The sequence below is a fragment of the Acinonyx jubatus genome, chromosome B2 (genome assembly GCF_027475565.1).
Source record: "Acinonyx jubatus isolate Ajub_Pintada_27869175 chromosome B2, VMU_Ajub_asm_v1.0, whole genome shotgun sequence".
Classification (NCBI taxonomy): Eukaryota; Metazoa; Chordata; class Mammalia; order Carnivora; family Felidae; genus Acinonyx; species Acinonyx jubatus.
The window spans coordinates 61,844,743-61,866,665 of record NC_069385.1 but is presented as its reverse complement, the minus strand read 5'-3'; the positions used below and the strand labels follow the sequence as shown (position 1 = coordinate 61,866,665).

General features: G+C 43.0%; 1 protein-coding gene across 5 annotated transcripts in view; it reads right to left on the bottom strand.

The window, feature by feature from the left end:
- Positions 1 to 3,348: 3,348 nt before the first annotated feature.
- The window catches only part of FAXC (failed axon connections homolog, metaxin like GST domain containing), a 78,194-nt gene continuing 59,619 nt past the window's right edge, over positions 3,349 to 21,923 (bottom strand). For all 5 annotated transcript variants that reach the window (XM_053222442.1, XM_053222441.1, XM_053222440.1 and 2 more), the window contains 2 exons: positions 19,582 to 19,698; positions 3,349 to 11,479 (listed from right to left, as the gene is read on the bottom strand). In XM_053222442.1, coding sequence (XP_053078417.1) covers positions 11,190 to 11,479; positions 19,582 to 19,698 — 407 coding nt within the window. In that variant the 3' untranslated portion in view covers positions 3,349 to 11,189. The remainder of the gene's footprint in view (positions 11,480 to 19,581; positions 19,699 to 21,923) is intronic.

Genomic DNA, 21,923 nt, shown 5'->3' with positions numbered 1-21,923 from the left:
GCAAGACCCCTCATATACGAGGACACCAGGGGACATGGTCAAGGAGTTACTGAGAGACTAACCCTAAAGACAGTGGAACATACAAATGCAGGGTGCTAAAGACTTTTGTTTCAAGTTACTTACTTATTTTGAGAGAGAAACAGAGCACACAACAGGAGAGGGGCGGAGGGAGAGGGGGAGAGAGAATCCCAAGCAGGCTTCATGCTGTCAGCTCAAAGCCCAAGGCGGGGCTCAAATTCACAAACCGCAAGATCATGACCTAAGCCCAAATGGAGAGTCCAACACTTAACTGACTGAGCCGCCCAGGCGCTCCAGGTGCTAAAGATTTTTACTCTCTCTCTCCAGCCCATTTGCTTCCACTTTTACCCCCTTCACAAGTTCCAGCCCTGCACCCCCTACTGGTTCCTCACATTCAGTGCGGCTAAAATCAAACACAGCTTTTCCCCGGACCATGTCCTTTTTCCGCATTTCCTACACCTGGCAGCCCCCAGCTCCCAGCAAGACCTCATTACCTTGGCCCTCTCCTTCCCTGCATCCAAGACTCGGCATGTCCTTGTGCTCTGTGGCTGGCATCTCCCCCTCCCCACTCACCCTGCGCCCCCTGCCCCACTTCTGACTTCTCTGGGAACCACTGAGATTGCCCAGCTGCTCTGTTGCGGCCTCCTCTCGGAGGTGTCCTGTGTCCAGGTTGTCATCAGATAAACCTGAATTAAATATCCTCTCCTCATGTGAGTCCCCTGCTCAGAAAACCTCCTCACCCTTATAGGGATGACTTCCACACAGTGTGGCCCAGGCTGCCTCCCCACTTACCTCCCATCTTACACTTGTACCACTGGTGAATCTGGACTATTTGACATCCCTGAGCAGCCCTAAGATTTCCACCATTTGCCTTTAAATGCACCAGCTAGTTGGAGGGAGATCTGTGAGGGTGGAGAAGGAAGCAGCAGCACACAATAAACGTGTGGATACAGTAGGGCTGGGGAAGGGGTCCGGGGCTGCTCCCTGCCACCCACAGCCCTTCCCTCAACTCTCCTCCTCCCTTTCGAGGCTCCCTGTGACGCTGTTTCAATCAGGGTTTACCTGGATACATGTTGACAATGAGTCACTTAGGGTGTCCGCCCATCCTGGGTAAGGTGAACCTTCAACTCTAACAGGCCCTCAACTGGAGAGGACCCCTAAGCCTTCACAATGAGTGCACCACCATGAAAACAGACCAGGTACCTCTTGGACACACAAGGCAGCCACACTGTGAGGGAGGACGCTGGTTCTCTTCCCTTCGTTTTCCAGAGTTTGCTTTCATCCACAGCATAAGCGACTTTAACCTTGGTAGGTTTCAAAAGAAAAGTCTGTTGCTAATGGGAACGAGCCCAGCTGGGAAGTGTTTAATGGGTGCTGACAGTGGCATCCTGTGCAAACAAAACGGCGGCCCCTGAGAGAGCCAGGACACCAACTGCTCTGCCTCTCCTCTAAAAGGAAAGGAGGACAAAAATATGAAAAATCAAGTCATGGAATATTCAGGACAACTGGCAACAAGATACTTCTCTTAACACTTCTGAGAGCACAGCATGTTGGAAAGGCAAACACCTCCCTTCCTTCTGATGCCTCTGAAAGCAAGGAGAGCAAGCTTCCCTAGTGGGACAGACACCAGGCTTGAGTCCAAAGCCCCCATACAAGCTCTAGAAGGGTCCGGAGCTCATTTAAGTTGAAGTGGATACACATTGTCTCAAAGCATTTTCAATTATGGGCCTGTGTAATAAGGGTCTAGGTTAATAAGCAGTGCTGAATGGTTGAGATTTATTAGTCAAGAGAGAATGGGGGTCTGAAAGCCAAACTGTTACCTCTAGAATGTGGAATTAGGGGGTTCTCTCATCTTCCACTTAATAGATAGTCCCATGGTTTGGGAAGTTTGGGATTTTAGATGTTACCTTATTGCAATCTGCCCTAAATGCTAAGAAGCTAATATTTGGATAATAGTTGCTCAAATTTCTAGATAGGATTTCAAACACCCTAAATGTCTCCATCCATCCTGACATGCCTTTAGATCCAGCTGTCTTTCATGGTTCATCACCAGGCACATATGGACAGAACACTAGGAAGTAAGATTTGTATTTCTAAAACCTCACTGCAAATCAATGACTTGAGCATGTCTTAGCCACTGTACCCTAATTTACCCCCCAAGCCTCTTTCCTCATCTACAAAACGGACATCACAATTACTTCACTGGAGAGGTACAAAAACTAATTTAGACACTATTAACAGAAGGGGAAGTTGCTCTATCATCAGGCCTCATACCCACAGCAAAGGTCTTAGCGTGTGTCCTGCTCCCCTCCCCCTTTTCTTCTCTCTACTAGTGGGTATCACTCCCCAAAAGCTCCGAGGGGCACACTGGGCAAGAACTAAAAGGCAGGAGAGGGTAGGAGAGCATATTCAAAGACCTGTTTTCTACTTAAAAAACATTCCGTTGAATTTCTATCTGAAAATTATATGCCTAAAAAATTAATTACCTCTGCTTTAATTATACAAGAACCTTACAAGAAAAATATCTTCCCGATCATCTAAGAGACTACCACTTAACAGTATGTTTGATGCAAAGATTTCAGATTTTCCTCATGAGTGTAAAGTTAAAACATTCAAATCTGCAAAGAGAGAAGCAAATTGGAATAAAGACATTCACAGCAAGCTATTTCATAACCATTAGTTATCATTTACACATCAAATACATACAGCATGAAGACCAAATGTACAGAATTTCCACACTTATATACAGTAATCAACATAGTGCACAATTCAAATCTATCTTACAATCAAGTATACAAGTTTAAATATGGCTTTATAAACTACTAACAATAACTGTGCTAAAGTAACTCATAGGTCCAGAAATAAACACTGGAATGCCACCTCAACATTGAGGCCCTTGTTCAGCAAGATGCTATTCATTGTGTTTGCAAAACAGGTGGTGCAGGTAAATGCTTCCGGGCAGTGTCCATCCATCAGCCCCCAAGCAGCTGAAATGTGGGTTCAAATTATACCAACATTGGTCCTTCCCATCTCGGATCTCTGAAAATAAATCTGTGCACCTTCCACACATTTGGTGACATTGGATTATAAACAAACAGAAGAGAGATTTATAATCAGTGAGATGTTGGTTACCAGGAATTATCAAAACATGCTTTTCCGATTGGTATTGAAATTCTGAAGCAATGCATCCCGTATTTGCATTATTTGCTTTTTCCCCTCCTATCTTTTCTTATTTTGCTTAAGTCCATGTACTGTGAAATCTTTCAGAAATTTTCAAAACATTCTAGATCATGTGGTCCCAAAAACAGAATTAAAACAGCTCTTGTAAAGGGGACATCTATTTATTCACCATTCTCTTCCCCAACCCCAAAAGCCCATTTTAAGTAAAAATACTTACATACATACATACATACGTACATACATACATACATACATACATTCGTTGACCTAAAATCATGCGCCCATGCCTATTTTACATCCACTTTGCCACAAATGTTACATACACATTCTTTAATCAGTTGCAGCTTTCTAGGTGCTGCCTGTAAGTACTCCTTGCCCCATTCCCTAAACTCTACTGAGTCCAGAACAACAGCCTTTGAAAATTTCTATGTTTGCCATGGTTTTTAATGTACACATCAGTACTGCAGTATGAGCACTCTGTGTGTGTGTGTGTGTGTGTGTGTGTGTGTGTGTGTGTGTGTGTTTATAAATAAATATGCTAAAGGGCATGCTCAGAAAGTTTTACTGATGAGGTGAATGAGCACAAAGGTTTGGAGACCACTACCTAAATACGAATGATTTGGGGTGTCTCCACTTAAAGGGCATCTATCAAACAAATATACGTTACTTTGTACATTTTATATTCATGAGATGGAAACCATATGCCACGAACCCTTTTGAGAGAATAGAAGGAAGTTCCAGAATCAAAGGAACTGAGCAGAGGCCATCGCTGTCAGCTGCTCTCCCATTTCCCAGGCTTGGCTTCAGATGGCACAATCCCAGCACTTGAGCATATAATTAAGACAAAGATCAACATTATTTCAGTGCTTCCTGCACCGGTCTTTCATACATCCACAAACAATCCTTCCCTACAAATTGCATTTGTTTTTGATTTGTAAACCTGGATTTTGTATTATGTTACTGACGCCACCCCTTAGACAACTTGCGAGGTGCCTGACACGTCTCCAACACAGCCGTACCACGTGCTGCCTGAAGAGGCCACCTTTGTCACCCTTTCCTTCTCTCCTCCCACTCAGTGAAATCTTAGCATCGCCAAATGAAGGATTCAGACCCTCCTCTTCCCAGCCATCATTACCGTTTGAGTCGTGAGACACGCTGCCTGATGCACATTCCTGGGGAAAACACATGTTTACAATAAGCATGATCCCATGAGACTGATCACATGAGGTAATCATTTTGACAGGAGTAACACAAACATGTCGCCCCTACTGAAGCAGAGATTCCTTGAAAATGTGATACTGTTTTTAACCTTATTGCTGCAAAAGAATTCAGATACAATTTGTTTAAGGTAAAAATACAATCATCTGGACATGGTTTGTGTTCGAATAGGCCAAATGCGATCTCTTGTGGAGAGACAGAAGCAAATATGACAGAACACTTTCAATTCTGAACAACTGTTAAAGGGAAAAGTCCACAGATTGTTGTTTGGGGCTTGTTTTGTTTTTTAAGAGGAGGGGGATGGTAAATATCCAAAGCAGTTCTCTTTCCTAGCCCTCCACTGAACAACTGTACTCCCTCTGCTACCTGTTCAGTCACAGCCAATTAACATGGCAATTCAGCAGCTGACTCCTATTGGTTTTAAAGACATAGGCAGGTGTATAAAATACTAAAGAAAGACCAAAGGTTTAAATATTATTGATAAATGAAAGTTATTCTATTCCAGAGTCATAAAGTAAAAAAAAAAAAAAAAAAAAAAATTGCTTGCTATGGGGAGGGAGGGAGGTGAATGGTCATATGTAGCAATACTACTTTTTATAAAATTAACCAGTATCATAAATATATATTGCTCTACAATTAGTGGATTGTTTCAAAATATAAAGTTGTAATTAGGGACAACCAGAATTTTTTAAACTTCATGAAGGCCATCACGTTCACTGATGACATCATTTAATTGTGTACAGAACACCAAAGTACTGTATCAATCTTTTACTCTAACTTGTTTCTTCCACTAAAATGATCAGGAGTGTGGGTGCTGGCTAGACCACATTCATAAGTTACTTTATTACTGTGATGGGACCCTTTATCTATCTACACATTTTACAATTTGGGGCATAATCTTCTTGAAATTTGAACATCACCACTTTGTCATAATCTAGCCAACAACAGAAACTTCAGAGAGCCTTGCTGTGGGGACAGGTTCCCTGCCTTGGCAGGAGCCAGCATGGTTAAGGAGGTTCCATTGTCAGCCCCAAAAGAGCTGAGTCACTTTCCTTTAAGCGTTTTTTTAGTTTCCTCTGTAACCATCTCTAAGGAGCAAGGCCAGTAAGTTATCCATTCCAGTTATCTTATCCTAAACATTAAGGAACTGTAAATATCTTTTTTTTTTTAATGTTTATTTTTGAGAGACAGAGAGTGAGCAGTGGAGGGGCATAGAGAGAGGGAGACACAGAATCCAAAGCAGGCTCCAGGCTCTGAGCAGTCAGCACAGAGCCTGACCCAGGGCTTGAACTCAGGAACAGCGAAATCATGACCTGAGCTGACATTGGACGCTTAACCGACTGAGCCACCCAGGCGCCCCCGGAACTTTAAATGTCTTTAGGATATCCTTTAAATTCAGGGACTAAAAACTCAAGTTTCTGGTAAGGAATTCAAATGAAGAAAATATTCATCATCTGTTGACATTTACTGGTACTAGCAAAAGAACTCTGGGAAAGAGGGACCTCCCGCCCCACCTACCAAGGGGATCCTTTCAAACTTCACCCAGTTTCACCACTGGAAGCAATTGAAAAAAGGTCAAGCACTCCACAATCACACATTAATTGATGGCTGGACCTATTAAAGATGTGTTGCCAGAGTTCAGCATTCAGACTTGGAAGTATTTGTCATCGAATGTATTTTCACTGGTTCTTGTTCAACTTAAACAGCACTGCACATAAAGGAGAACAAAGGATCCTGGATCATAGTCAGGAGCAATAAAAATAACTTCACCCTGTAAAAAAACAAAAAGAAGAAGAAGAAGACGACGACAAAGAAGAACCTGAGTAGTTACCTATCAACAAAGGCACCATCCTTTTATTGAAAATACACTCAACAGTTATCCTACGAATGAATTAATGAATGATGAATACAGGAAAACTTGACTGTGCCGATCTTTTTCCTATAAGGAAAAATCCAGCCTCTTCTCTCCTACCTTAATAACCCTAGGCCAAAGCCTATTCCTGCAGAAGTGGTGGGTTTGAGGCCTGAAATGAACCTTACCTGGCCCTGAATTAATTTTGATAAACCAACTTTTTGGATGGTTAACAGATAACCAAGAACAATAACAATAAAACCTTGTCAGTTTCAAAATGCCAAGCCTGTCAAAACAAAGATATTCTCTCAATTAACGTAAGACAGCTCTTCTTCCTTCCTTCCCTGTCACTCAACACACACCCAACACGGATAATAACAGAGATTGCTTTTGCACGCACATCCCATACCAATTTTCTACTCTCTGCATATGTCAAAGGCAAGAAAGAATGAACACTAACAACAGTAGCTTTTAAAGACTCTTTAGAAGGCTTCTTCCACTGGGGTCCATGAGCCCCCTAAAGAATCCATGGATGATTTCAGGTCTCTAAATCCGAAGTTACATGTAAAATTTTGTATATTTGCATATATGTATTTTTCTGGTAATAAGGTATAGGACTTTCATTAGATTATCAAAGGAATCCCTGACGCAAACAGTTTAAAAGCACTACTTTCTAGTGTGTGGCCTGCTTTCTAGGCATACCTTTCCCATGCAGCCAGCAGGGAAGCCAATGATGTGTGCTGTGTTTCTAGAGGAAGGGGAGATTATAATGAGCTGGGAAGTCTTCTTGCGGAACTGATGAAGTTGGGCCTTGGGAGGTGGGCATGAGTTGGGCCAGTGGACAGGAAGGGCAGGGTTTTCAGGAGGGAGGCTAGCATAAGCAGAAGCAGAGTGGGGACATGAGGCATGTTTAGGCAATGGCAAGGAGACCAACCAGGATGCACTGGATGGCTCATATGGAGAAGCCCTGGGAGACGTCCCAGGAAACAAGATGAAGGAAGAGCTGAGAATACCAGGGCCCAGAGAGTGACCCTCATCCTGAGGCAATATGGCACCCCGTCAGGGCCAGAAATTCTTTTAAAAATTAATGGTGTAGGGTGGAATGGATCAGGGAAGTGACCAAGCATTTAGAAGAGGCCATTGCATTAGTCTGGGCAAAAGCGGATGCCCTAAAATCAGGGTGCCATGTCTGTTCTGTTCACCCTCTAGATCTCCTGTGGATCTCAGGGCCAGGAACAGGACAGGTGCTCAGTAAATACCCAAGGAGTGATAATATGGCATAGATTCTTTAAAAGATAAAAAAGAATATGGAGTCTTGGTGACTTGGTATCATTCAGAGTCTAGCAGTGCCTTGCACAGAGTAAATTCTTGAATTGGTCTGGACTGGGCTGAACAGACATGGAGAGCAAGAGTGGAAGATTCCAAGCACTCTTTGAGAGAGGCTGGGGATGTGCTGGTTCCATGAGCATGGACTGATTTCTCAGGGAATGTGGGTTTTAAAAAGAAACAAAGTCAAAGTAACGTAACGGCAAGAACCATCTAAGGCAAGGTGAAAGACTTCAGTTCAGGTCTTGCCTACAAATGAATATGCGTGTGATATGGAGCCAATAAGAACCTCAGAGGCTCTCTTGTAAGGGGCTTTCTACAACTAATCCATTACCCAGCTATATACATTCTTATGATTTTATGTTTTCTCTTAAATAACCTAGGCAAGACCCATAAAGCTAAAATTCCTAGCTCTTCCCTTCCTTGAACTCTAACTATTTCAAGCAAACGTATCCTAATACCTAATGCCACAGTATACACAGGCCGGGCTCACTGGAGAGCCAGACTACAGCTATGATTCAAGTTCTTGTGTCTGTGGTCAGTCACCAGGGTAGCTAGCTCATGGCCTCAACAATAGCATCACTGTTCACAATTCATTATGTCACAACAACAAAATGGTCAACTCTGACAATATAGCTTACCTCTGCCTAGTCGACATAGGCAGATTAAATCACACTGCTACTGCTCCTTAATCCTGATGAGGGGCAAAGGGAAGTGGATAGAGGGGCAGAATTTATTTTTACACTGAGAGGTAAAAAATAAAACACACAAACAAAAAAACCGGGCAGCTAGTGGGGCTTCTGTCCAACCAAAAAACATCTGTTAACATTAAAGATCACACCTCCTTAAGTCACTTTCCAGGAAAAAAAGAAACACAACTTGAATAAGTAAGCCAGATGACCAAAATGTCCCCTAATTTCTTGTTATATTTTCTTTTAAGTAGCACCTGTTCACCATATTGGAGAACACTTCAAATCTGGGGAACTTAGGAACAAACCAGGTAAAATTAAAGCCCTTCCAATAAAGACTACCTAGGTCATCCACACGACAGTGATTTTGTCTTGATCATTTTGTTTCCATAACCCACATTGGGAAGGTAAAACCTGGGTATATTCCAGGGTTCCAAATCAAGTTACACCTTCGGAATGTTGAGTGCCCAGTCATGAGCTGGCAGGCTAGTACCCAAAGACTCCAAGTGGTAATGTCCATTCAAGCCTCTGTGAGAGGCACCTGGAAAGAATGACTTATTTTACAACTTCACGATGAACACTGGCTCTCTATGTACTTGCCCTGCAAGCAATGCACAGTAAAACGATGTGTGACTCTGCACAGCCATAACTTAAATCATTCTTGACGCGAAGACACAACACGCTTTGTGCTATACAGTGAGAATAAATTGCAGGCAAGATTGCAAACACAACTTTTTCCAGCTATGGATGGGGATAGGTCAACTTGGTCTTTGTGCGGCCGGGTCCACAGCCTAGCTGGTTATTACATTCACATTTGCAAGCCAGAAGTTTCCCTAGTCACACAGAACTACCACCAGCTGACCTTGGAACACACGTGTTAGAGACAGGCAAGGTGAAGAGTCCTCCCAAGTGTCGCTGGAGATACAACACCGCTCATCCATTCATATCTTCTCCCCCACATTTTCATTAGGCACCAAACGGTCCTCTCAAAGATGAATGCTTTTAATAAGAAACTAACGACTGAGTTTCCTGTGCAATGAGAATCTCTGAGGGTATCTCAGCATCTGTCCCCAGTTACACAGGTCCTACACTGTGGCTCCAATGGTAAACAGCCTCAGTAATTCTCCCCCTTTACCTCTTTGTGAATCCGCAGCATTTTAGGATTGTTTTGCAAAAGCCATATTCAAAGAGAGTCTTTTTCAAGCAAATACACGAACTTCTCAGCAGAAATTGCTGTCTCTTTTGAAAAATGCCTCTTTGGCCCCACCATGAATAACCATTACCCAGTGAGTCCGTTGAGATCAGAAGCAAAGCAGCTGTGCTTGCGGTTGTAAATCGTAACACCAACTCTCCTAGCCCAAATCCATGGCCGTCACCCCAGCATCTTCACCCCATATTTCACTGGAAAATGTTCTAAGTCAACAAAAAGGATGTCTTCAGAGATAGAGCGCTTTAGTAAATACAGTAACCCCAAGGGTCCATGTGCTCTACAGGGACAGAGAGGGAGCACAGGGCAGCTACGGGAGATCCTTAAGAAACATTAAGATTTGTCCCCAGCATTGCCTTCCTCTCATGGGGCAATGGCTGAGAACGCCAGAAAAGTTGCATTAGTAAAACTGCATAGAGTCTACACTGCACAAAGTGCTTTGATACCTGTCACATGATCCTCTTCAGACTTCATCTTTTCGATACGTCTTGCAAGATTTGTTTTCAAAAAGACATTACACGTTGGCAAGCATCTGCTTAGAAAAATCAGTCAAATCCTTTCCCCTTCACCTCTACGAAACCCATCATATTCCTGAGCTTTATTCCCTTCAAATAAATCAAAAAACACAGGCAACTTAACACTCGGGAGTCTACAAAGGACAACATTCCAGCGTGCGGTCAGGCAACGGAAGAAAGACGTCTGCAAATACACAGAACTGAAGACTGTGTGTAGCTGTCGATGCTCTGTGAAAGCATTTTCAACGGTCTTTCAGTAAAAGATTTCCATTCAGGCAAGATCACAAAGAAGAATGGTGACAGAATCCTAACTGCGCCTTTGCGTGTGTTTCGTCTGCTCGGCTTTGGCGAGTGACTGTGGCTGCTGTTGGCTGGATATGGAATTCCTCTGCCCTCAAATGTTCATACGCAGGAAGCACAATAAAGAATAAAATGTTGTGTTTATGTCACACCTCTTCCAAGAGGTGCTACCACATGAATCCTCACAACACCCCTGTGAGGTAGGTAGGTGGAGAGTATCGTTATCCCCACCTTACAGGTGGGGGAATGAGGCACACAAGAATTAAGGGACTCGCCCGAAATCACACAGCTAGTCACTGGCAGGACTGAGAATAAATCTTATACTGATTAGCACCTAGCACAGTGCTTTGCACATAGTAGGTGTTCACTGAATATCTATGGATTTTTATTTGAATTATCTCAACATACAATATACACACATAAAATACAAGCAGCCACCATAGGATATTTGTCTCCTGGACATTTCCCCCGATGATTTCTCTCATTACTTGGAACCCTGGTGGGTGAAGGACGTTCGATAATCCAGCTCACAAATAAGCCCTCGGGTTGAAGACGATCTACATAGACACAATCCGCAGACAATCTGCTCTTGCCCCTGCTCTGCCACACAGTGTTAGTTTTCTAATGAAAACAAAAATGGATTTCAGGAACCATGCTGACTTTTTTTTTTTTCCTTTTTGCCTGTTTGTTTTAAATGGAGCCATCCGAATGGTTCTGTGTCTCGTTTGTACAAAAAGAAATAAGGCTGCTATCATCCAGTTAGCTCGTGAGAACTGTGTCGAGCATGAAGATCTCCTCCCAGCTCAGATGGATTTCCACCTGGGAAATCGGACCAACCCCAGGGAGTGGCCGCTCTGGCAGAAGAGGGTCAGCGAGGCTGAACGTCACTTGCACTGTTCGTGGTCTGTGTAGTCCTCCATGTCCACGTCAGAATCAAAGAGCGAGTGTCCGGTGAAATCCGTGTCTGGGGTTCTGGAAAAACTGTTCTCTGCTCCCTCATCTTCAAAGGTCTCTGTCCTTGAGTAAAAGCTGAAATCCAGCAGGGGCGTGTGGGTTTTGCTCCCTTCGCTGCTCTCCTCGGACTCATAGATGGTGTTGTCATCATCATGGTGCCACTCAGGCCAGAATTTCCTCCTTATCCTCTCACAGTACATGGCAAGGTTGATGAGCTCACCTGCGGGGTGGTAAGGAAAGCCAGGGTTAATTCTCAAAGGCAGCAATCTGCCAGCAGCTTGGCCTTCTGCGGGGTTGGGAAGAACGCAGTGGGGTAGACCTTAACAGTGTTTTTCCAAAGACGGACTATCAGATATTTAGATTTTCACGCGCAGAAGAAGAAAGGCGAGTGGAAAAAGTTAAGTGTGAGTGGGCTGGGTGAGTGAAGTGTGAGTGGGCAGGGAGTCGTAGGGTGATGGTGGGGGTGGGGGTGGCGGTGGTAATTTATCCAGAATGGCAGCTCAACTACCATCATTGGGCGTTGTCAAGCATTTTAGTATTTTGTGTTTGCTTATCAAGAGAACTGGAACTTCCACTGGTTCATATTTAAATTAAGTTATGCCCCATGTAAATCCACCAACTGTCAGCGAGGTCAGCCAGCCAGAAGTAATTCCTCATTCCACAAATATTGGTGGTGCTATTAAGGGCTGGGTTCTATGCCACGTCGTTGAAGAAAGTTATGTTAAGATGCAAATTTTGCCCTAAATGATCCTAAATAAAATGGATAATTCAGAATTGTCTACGGATGAGTGTGCCCCCCCGGCACATTTAGTAAAACAGATTTTTTTTTTAAATAAAATTGAACGACTATACTTATAATTAGGTTCCCAACTCAGTTACTGGGCTACTTCTTTTTCCTGTGAATCAAAGGAACACTTCTGTTAAGTTGCTAAAATTGTCCCGGCATTTGTCTGAAACGTGACACAGAACTGACTTTCATTTCCAAATTCCAAATGAAAAATAAAGAGGGTGAGTTTTTGCCTTTGATCCACCAGATGGCACTATTGCTTACAAATACATGATCTGGCACTCCCTTACCGGACTTCATTGCCCTAAGAATATTCCTTGGATTTTTTTTTTTTTTTAAGTTATATAAACATCTACTTATTATAGAGGTAACCCAGGTTTTATTGAAGAATATTAGAAAATACCAACACACAGAAAACAAAAGAATTACCAATAATCACATTCACCATATTAACATTTCCTTTATATCCTTGGATATACATTTACATATATTTACATTTGCTATTTAGCATTTACTATATATTGTCCCTTATGCTACTTTTTTCCACTTAACAACATATAATGAAAAACTGTCAATTTCACACTATCACCTTGATACCTGCACAGGAGTTCATTATTCAGATGTACCACGTTTCATTTTGTTTTTACCACACCCCCTTCAAGGCCATTTAGGTTGTTTCTACATTAACAGGTCTACTGACTATAGTCTTTAACTACTCTATTTTATTTTCTATCAAAGAAGATAATACATTCTCATTTGGGAAGATCAGAAGTCTGTATATAGAAACGCCATAAAGAAGAAAACAAAAGCCCCCTATAATCTCGTCAATCCAAGGTAATCACAGTAGCGTTTTGATGTAATTTCTTTCAGTACGTTTTCTATTTATTGTCATTATTAATGTTTCCTGTTACTTCGTATGATGTTGTTATATACATTTTCCCATGAAAATTTTTCAAAACTTGATCGCTGTTCTGCTTACATAAGCACATCTCCTGTAAAATGTAACGAAGCAAATCCCCCTACTTCACAGATCCTATCAAGCAGTGAGCCAGGATTGGTTGCAGGTCACCATTTTCAGTTGTCTCAGATCGTAACAGTTCAACTCATACCATATATGCGCCCATTCTGATTGCCCCTTCCTCAAAGAGTTTACACACACGCCCCGGAGCCAGAAGCCAAGGAGCCACAGGATTGCTCCTTAAAAAGATGCATGCCAAACCTTCACTTAGATCCTCCCTCAGGAAAGCAGTCATGAAACACCTCAGCAGGTATGGCTCCCAGTCACTGGTAACCAAGAATCGGATAAAGATGTGGAGGCGGCACCAAGGTTTGGTGGGAGGTGGCAATCAGAGATGGATTATGGTCACTTCATAGCAGGGTCTGGGGACAGCCGTGTTTGCCTCAATCACGTCCATTCCCTATGAGCTGTTTAGGGAGCAGCTAGAAAGTCAGAATCTATTCCCAATAGCCACAGGATCTACACCATATACGATTCTATCCACTTCTTTTGTGGCTGTTTTTTCCACCACCTGTGTCTTCACTTTTCTTCCAGGAGAGCCGCCCTGCCTTTGTACTATGTGACATTAATACCACTTCAGTGTGCAATAATAAAAAGTAATAATAGCAAACATACAAATAGCCCTTACTGTGTACCGGGCACTGTTTGAAGTGCTTTTATGCATCTGTTGAATTAGTCCTCGCAACAATCCTATGAGGCAGGAACTATTATGATCCCCATCTGTCATGAGAACACTGAAGCAACAGAGAGGTTAATTAACTTGCCTAAGGTCACACAGTAAGAAAGTGGCAGAGCCAAGATTTAAACACCAGCAGTCTCCAGACTCCATGCCCTTCACCACCAACCACCTCTCTCTCTCTCTCTCCCTCTCTCCCTCTCTCTCTCTCTCTCTCTCCCCCTCTCCCCCACCCACCCCCCCCACTGGTGATCTCACAGCCTGACTTGAGAATTCATAGATGTACACTCCCTGTCACAGATTATTTTTCTCAAATTCTCTCCGGGGTACTAAGAATTATGAGGGGATAGGTGCTGCCCCTCAAAGATAATGAGTTGTCAAGAAGTGATCATTCTATCATGCAGTCCAGAAAGAGTTTGCTTTGATAAGCAAAAACTAGGAGCTCACATACCCATCCTCATTTCCTGCCACTGATAAAAAAGAGTAGAACGAAGAATGAAATTTTATGTTTGACTTTGCCAATTCTGTCTGGCTTTGCCAATTCCTTCTGTGCCTAGATTCTCCATCAGCGGACTCAACATGTCCCAGCCAAAAGAATAGAAAAAAGTTGGCAGTAGAAAATGGCTTTGTGTGTGTGTGCGAGATATTCCTTTGTCAACACAAATGCCTACGCTGAGGATGTAAACTTTGTGAAATAATGGAAAAACTGACTTTTTTAAAGTGTACTCAATAATCAGGTAACAATTTCATCCATCAAACTGGTAAAAATTAAGATTTGATAACATCCAATGCGGAGGGTCAGGCATTGTAAGCACATGTCTGGTGGAATTATAAGATTGCTATAACCTTTTTTGGAAAGTAATCTGATGTCATCTATTGAAATTTTAAATGTATCTTTTGGCCCAAAACTCCACTTTTAGTTCTCTATTCTACTAAAATAAAAGCACTAGTATTAGAAACATATATGTATACCAACGTCGACAGCATTATGTCAGTAAAAAAGAAAGAAAAGAAATATGGAAACAGCCTGAATGTCCATCAGTAGGGACCGATTGAATAAATTATGGTGTATCAATTCTATATAATATTTTGCAGATGTTAAAAAGACACGATATTCTATTAAGTGAAAAAAGCAGGGCGCACCTGGGTGGCTCAGTCGGTTAAACACCTGACTTTGGCTCAGGTCATGATCTCACAGTTCACGGGTTTGAGCCCTGCATCGGGCTCTATGCTGACAGCTCAGAGCCTGGAGCCTGCTTCAGATTCTGTGTGTCCCTCTTTCTCTACCCCTCCCATGCTTGCATTCTCTCTCTCTCTCTCCCTTTCTCTCTCAAAAATAAATAAACATTAAAAAACAATTTAAAAAAAAAAAAGCAAGTTACAAAGTAATGTGTATAATGCAATTCTACTGTTTGGTTTAAAAGTACTGGGGTGCCTGGGTGGCGCAGTCGGTTAAGCGTCCGACTTCAGCCAGGTCACGATCTCGCGGTCCGTGAGTTCGAGCCCCGCGTCAGGCTCTGGGCTGACGGCTCAGAGCCTGGAGCCTGTTTCCGATTCTGTGTCTCCCTCTCTCTCTGCCCCTCCCCCGTTCATGCTCTGTCTCTCTCTCTCAAAGATAAACATTTAAAAATATTTAATAAAAAAAATTTTTTTAAGTTCAAAACAAACTTGAATGCTGTGATGAGGACACCACCTTCCCCTCATCTCCTTGAAGCTAAAGGATACAAATTCGTAGATCTCAAAATACAAATACCCACAAAAGTCATCTGAGCCATCCCCTTCCTGAGACCAGACCTCTTGCTGAACACTTCCAGACGGAGAACAGTAAGTGTGGGGGGGTGGGGATAGACTCAGCTATTTCTCAAGGATATCCAGCATTTCTTCCACCTTTCAATTAATCAAATAAGAAGCAAAAAGTCACCCAACAGTAACAAATGACTGCCGGTAAAAGAGCTAATGAATAAAGTGTTTCTCAGCACAAGAAGGTTGTGGTTCTCACACATCCCGAAAAATAGCATCGTGCTGTGGGCCTGCTACATGCTACAAGGCGGGCAGACAGGTCGCAGAACTCCTTCCCTTCTGTCCACTTTTCCACACTCTGTAGTGCTCCATGTCTGTTTCAAAGAGTGCCCAGATCCACGTGCAATTCCCTAATAAGGACACTCTGAACAAAATGTCAAATGGGACTCTACAGGAGGAATTTGCTGAGAGTAAAACTGAGATTCTTTACTGGAAAAATGGCAAAAATTTCAAAATAAATTATATACAATCTTAATTGGGGAACAAAATTCGAGGTACTTTCAGACGGTACTCACAAGAATATAAACTGCTACAGTCTTTCTAGAAAGCAGTTTAGCCATACAGACCAAGGGCTTATACCTTTTGAGACAGAAGTTCCCCAACTACAAATTTAGCTTAAGGAAATAACCAGAGATAAGCAAGAATATATATTTATACAATAGTCACTACGGAATATTGGTAAACAAGTATGTGAAATAACCCATGAGACCAGAAAAAGATTAATCACATAAATTACAGTGTAGCCATAGGATACAGGATATTATGCAACTACTAAACATACTGTTTTAAGGTACATTGAATGACAAGAGAAATGAAGACACAGTTAATTAAAATTTATAGGTTTATAACTGTATCAATACCGTGATCCTGATTTTGAAAAATATATACATACATGTATTTGATGAAAGATGAGGATACGTACCACAATATTAACAGTTGTCTGTGGGTGACAGGGACACAAGTTATTTTTTTTTTAACTTTTCTATTTTTTCCAGATTCTCTCCAGCAAGGAAATAATATTTCATATATCTACATCTATATATATGCAAACACATACTTATGTATATTTTGAGAACTGTTGAATATTCAAAGTCTGTCCTCCTACTCACCTAAATTAAGGCAAGTTTCTCCCTACTTTAGATGGCTCCAGAAGCAGCCTCTGTGGCTCCCTACTGTAATTAATATCTAGGACCAAAAGCTAATATTTATGCATATATACACTCACACATTCACACATGTAGCAAGGCCAAAAGTGCCCTGGCTGTTCCAAAGCTAGGCAGAAAACTGCCTGATCTAAGCCATTCACGTTCCTGGATTTGAGCCAGTTCTAAATCATACAGGTTCTTAGTTGTTTCTGCTTCTCCTTCCTCTTGTTACTTCTTGGGAAAGTCTCCACCACAGAAAGAACAAAGGCAGAGAAAGAAGTTGAGACCAAAATATTAGTCTATTAGCAGCTCCAATCAGAAGATTTAGAAGGGCATGAAATCAATGACCAAAATGAGACTTAAAGACCCTCTGTGGACTTTTTTTTAATGTTTATTCATTTTTGAGAGAGACAGACACCGAGCATGAGCAGAGTAGGGGCAGAGAGAGAGGGAGACACAGAATTTGAAGCAGGCTCTAGGCTCTGAGCTGTCAGCACAGAGCCAGATGCAGGGCTCGAACCCACGAACTATGAGATTATGACTTGAGCTGAAGTTGAATCCTTAACCAGACTCCCAGGTGCCCCTAGAGACCCTCTGTGGACTTTAATGACTCATGCTATACCAGTCCCCAGGGAGAATTGGAAGCTGCTACCTTGTTTAAGAATCAAAGTACATGAAACTGTGTGCCAAAGTCCCTCACAGACGATGGTGTCAGATTCCCCCAAATGTGTGGGTCTTGGGTGGGACTCAAAATCAATCCTCTAATCTTCCAATCCTCCAAAAAGGCTGGTCATTTCTTTAAAAATAACATTAAATGTTTCAAGTCCTTCCAGGAAGTAAAAGAGAAAAGGGCCAAGTCATAAATAATTTAACATAAAGATGCTTCATTCCTACAAGAAGGGATTCTATAGAATTTGAGAGTTCTACTGATAGTGAATACCTAAATGCTCTGACTAAATACCAGATGACCTCAGCCGCACGCGCGCGTGTGTGTGTGTGTACGCTTGGGTACAAATGTAAGTCTATGTGTACAAGTGTATGGGATGTGTGTGTATAAAAGTATGTGAGCAGAGGTGGTGATGTGTGTACATAGGTGTGTAAGAGTGGTGTGCTAGGAAAATGAAGACAGGGAGCAGGAAGTAATAGGAACAGAAAGTAGATATAAAACAAACCTCTAAATTAACTAAAGGGAACCAATATATTTTAGGTGACCTTGGAAAATCTGATTAAAATAAAGGGAAACTATTTTAAATACTATAAGTATCGTAAGTTCCAACACATCACAAGACAAGGAATATCTCCATGTTGATCATTTAGGAAATTAAGTATCAGTCCATACTATTCCTACCCTCACTCAGCTGAAGTTCTGGAAAACCTTCAGTCAATGCTTCCTCCATTTCAACCACGTTTGGTAATGTATCTAAAGCCTCACCACCACCAATATGAGGATCTGGAGAATGACTCCTGCTGTCCATGCCCTGGTCTGGGCTTCTGGGCCTCACATGAATAAACACACACACACACACACACACACACACACACGCACACGCACACACACAGAACTTCAGCCTTCACCAACCTTCCTATCCACTCACCTATGACCACCACACATAAGTGTTTACCTGCCTTAGTTTCTTACATGATTCTGCCTTGCTTGGTTCCAACCATCCATCCACCCAACTTTAAAAGCATTCTATATACTATTCACTGGTGATCTCATCTATACCCCCAACCTACTCAGTTGGGGTATAAATACCTTGGTCAACTCTGTCACACCCTTTCCCAAACCCAAATATCGGACTTTGATCCCCACATCCCCGGGCCCGAGGCACTTAAGTGGAGATGACTCCAAATAGCTCCCATCTACCAACACAGGGGAAGACTCTCCCAGATGGCCCAGCTGCCATGTGCATCCCCCCACTTCAGTCTGCACCGCCCTCCCCACACACACATCAAGATCTGATCCCTTGACATCAAACCATGTTGAGCTCACTTTCCCTGCTCCCTTGCTAAAGTGAATTTTACTCCTGGCTTAACACCCCTACCTTCACCTCCACACATATATTCATCCTCTAGGCTGGTCCCATTCATCCTCACTTCCACCCCTCCAACTATAAGTTAACTCTGGTAGGCCTTACAGCCAAGATCACACAACAGAGACACAAGGTTGTGTTTCTCTGGCTAAAATGTACTACTACTAGGGCTACAGCTACTACTAACTACTACTACTAATAATAATAACAATATTTTGCATAGAACCAAGCTTACAAAACATTGGTTAACATTGCCTCCATTTTTACTGCTTGAACTTACTAGCTCTACTGCTCTCAATGGATCATCTACAGACACCCACTGGAAGGGGAGAAAAGAATGTTTTGAAGTCAAATGACACAGAAACATATGTTCCTATACCTACATGTGAAATATGTGAGACCAGTTCAGACTCAAAAGGAGCCTTGAGATGGGCAGTGAGCCCCATCAGCCCCACCCCACCATGGTTACTGCAGCACTGGATATACCAGAAAGTGGTGAGCCACCACTGTCCAAAGGAAATTAAGGAAGACCAACAAGACAAGTGCATGAGGTGGAATGCAAGCCCTGTTTCAACAAGTGTTAAGTCCACTATGTAAGGAGCTGAAAGAAAAGCCCTGGTGTAAAACACGGTATGATTTGTATCAACCTTGTTGACGCAAGATGGCAGGTAAGAAGCCCAGTGTCTCCTCAACCCCTACATATCCTAAGCACAATAAACTGACCCTGGCCCTGGACACGACAGACTGATGTCTCCATAAAGCACAGTCAAGCTCACAGGCAATGGCCTAGAATTCTCTGTTGTGTTACCCCTGCCTTCACCCCACAGCGACTCCCAAGACCTGAAGAGGTTTGTAGGGCTTGCCTTTGATCAGCCGCTCAGGTCTTGTCCCAGGTAAGGTCCACATTGCCTGTGCCAAGTGTCCAAAGACAGTGGCATCGAGAGTAGAAAGCTTGGGCCCCATGATGTACTTCTTATCACCTGCAACAGACAGAGCACAGAGGTCACTGGGCTGGCCCACACTGCCCTACACAGTCACCATGGCATTCAGCACATATGAATTATAGGTTCATTTAACTGCGTGTCAAAAGCTTTGCAGAGTCAAAATGCATGCACCCCTTTCTCTTAAAAAAATTAGAAACAAAAGTAAAACAAATTAAATAATTTTATATGTCAACCCATACAATAGCAAAACAGGGAAGTAACTGGGAACATATCAAGAGAAGCAGATGAGGGAGGAGGTTCATGGGCAAAAGGGAGATCTGATCACCCCCAGCCCTCTGGAGCCATCTCCTTATCTCAAATGCTAGAACTGAAAGCCTGAAATGCTTGAGAACACCTGGAAGTTTGCTTACATGGTCTTAAAAGTAACTCAAACCAAGAACACCAACCTCAGCACTTGCTTTTTTAGATTAATACATTTCCTCAGGAAAAACAAGAAGCCTAAAATAAGTTACTTAGGAAGTTTGGAGGCGAGGTTGTCCATGCTGCCCCACGGTCTCGGCAACGCTCTCGCCACTGAGCACCAGCCTCCGCGGGAAACACTACATAAACAGAAGCCATGAAGTTACAGGTCCAGCCCTGGGATCAGGCTCACATACGATGGTGTTTCGCACTGCTGCTCCCATCTCTCCTTTTCCATCACTACTGAACTAGTTTAGTCCTCACCACATGGACTATCACACACGACCTGTTAAAATGGCCCCCGGACGTCTCCTCAGGTGCTGTGGCATACAGAGGCAGCACAGGTGGTTTATATCCTGGCAACATCATTATTCACTGTGGTAGGCTGGTCAGTACTTAACCTCTCAATGCCTCAGTTTGCCCACCTGGAAAATGGGGATATTACCAGTGTCCATCCCTTAGGGGTATTGTGAGGCTGAATGGCATAATGCACCGTATCTATGTACCTCACACATCAGCTTCCATGACAGCAGCCCCTCTGTTTCTCCAGCCCGTTCCATATCCCACCTGAACTTAAGTCACCATGACAAGACTTTTCACCATGTCACTCCCTTTCACAAATACCTTCAATAGGCTGTAAAATGGGTTATGAAATAAAGCCCGAACTCAGAATTCCAGGCTCAGGATGCTCTGCCTCCAACCCATGTTCCAGCTTTGTCTGTCACTCCTCCCTTATTCTAGCACACCTGGGGAACACCTGCCATTCCCAAGCACGCTTTGTGCTTCCCAAGGCTACACCTTTGCCCATGCTGTGCCCACCCCTTTCCCTGCCCCCTACAACCTGTATGTGCCCCCCACTTCTCTCCATTTGGTAAATTCTATCCATCCTTCAAGGTCCAGCACCAGCCTCCTTTCAAAGCTTTCTCTATTCTTTCTGGTGGTAATGGGAGCTTTCAGTTCACACAGCTCTGTGTTCAAATCTCGCTATTACACACATGACCTTATAGGACTTTAAGGCCTTTTGCGCCTATTGACTTCAATTTATGAACCACAAAATGGGAGGAATTGCTGGTTGTTTAGACGAATAAATGAGGTGACCTGAGGAGAGCACACAGAAGATAGTCCTTCGGGTGCTTGGGTGGCTCAGTCAGTTAAGCGTCTCTTTTTTTTTTCTTGAATGTTTATTTTGAGAGAGAGCACACATGTGCCAGCAGGAGAGGGGCAGACAGAGAGGGAGAGAGAGAGTCCCAAGCTGGCTTGTGCTGTCCGCGCAGAGCCTGAAGCAGGGCTCCATTTCATGAACCATGAGATCATGACCTGAGCCAAATCAAGTTGGATGTTTAACCAACTGAGACACCCAGGCACCCCTAGCATCCTACTCTTGATTTTGGTTCAAGTCATGATCCGAAGTCGTGAGATGGAACCCCACATTGGGTTCTGTGCTGAGTGTGCAGCCTGCTTAAGATTCTGCTTCTGGGGCGCCTGGGTGGCTCAGTCGGTTGAGCGTCCGACTTCAGCTCAGGTCACAATCCCATGATATGTGAGTTCGAACCCCATGTCAGGCTCTGTGCTGACAACTCAGAGCCTGGAGCCTGCTCTGGATTCTCTCTCTCTCTCTCTCTCTCTGCCCCTTCCCCACTAGTGCTCTGTCTCTCAAAAATAAATAAACGTAAAAAAAATTTTTTTAAAGATTCTCTCTCTCTCTCTCCTTCTGCCCCTCTCCCCCAATCACATGCTTGCTCTCTAAAATAAAAAAATTTTAAAAAAATTAAAAAAAGAAGATAGGGTCTTGCCTCTTCTCG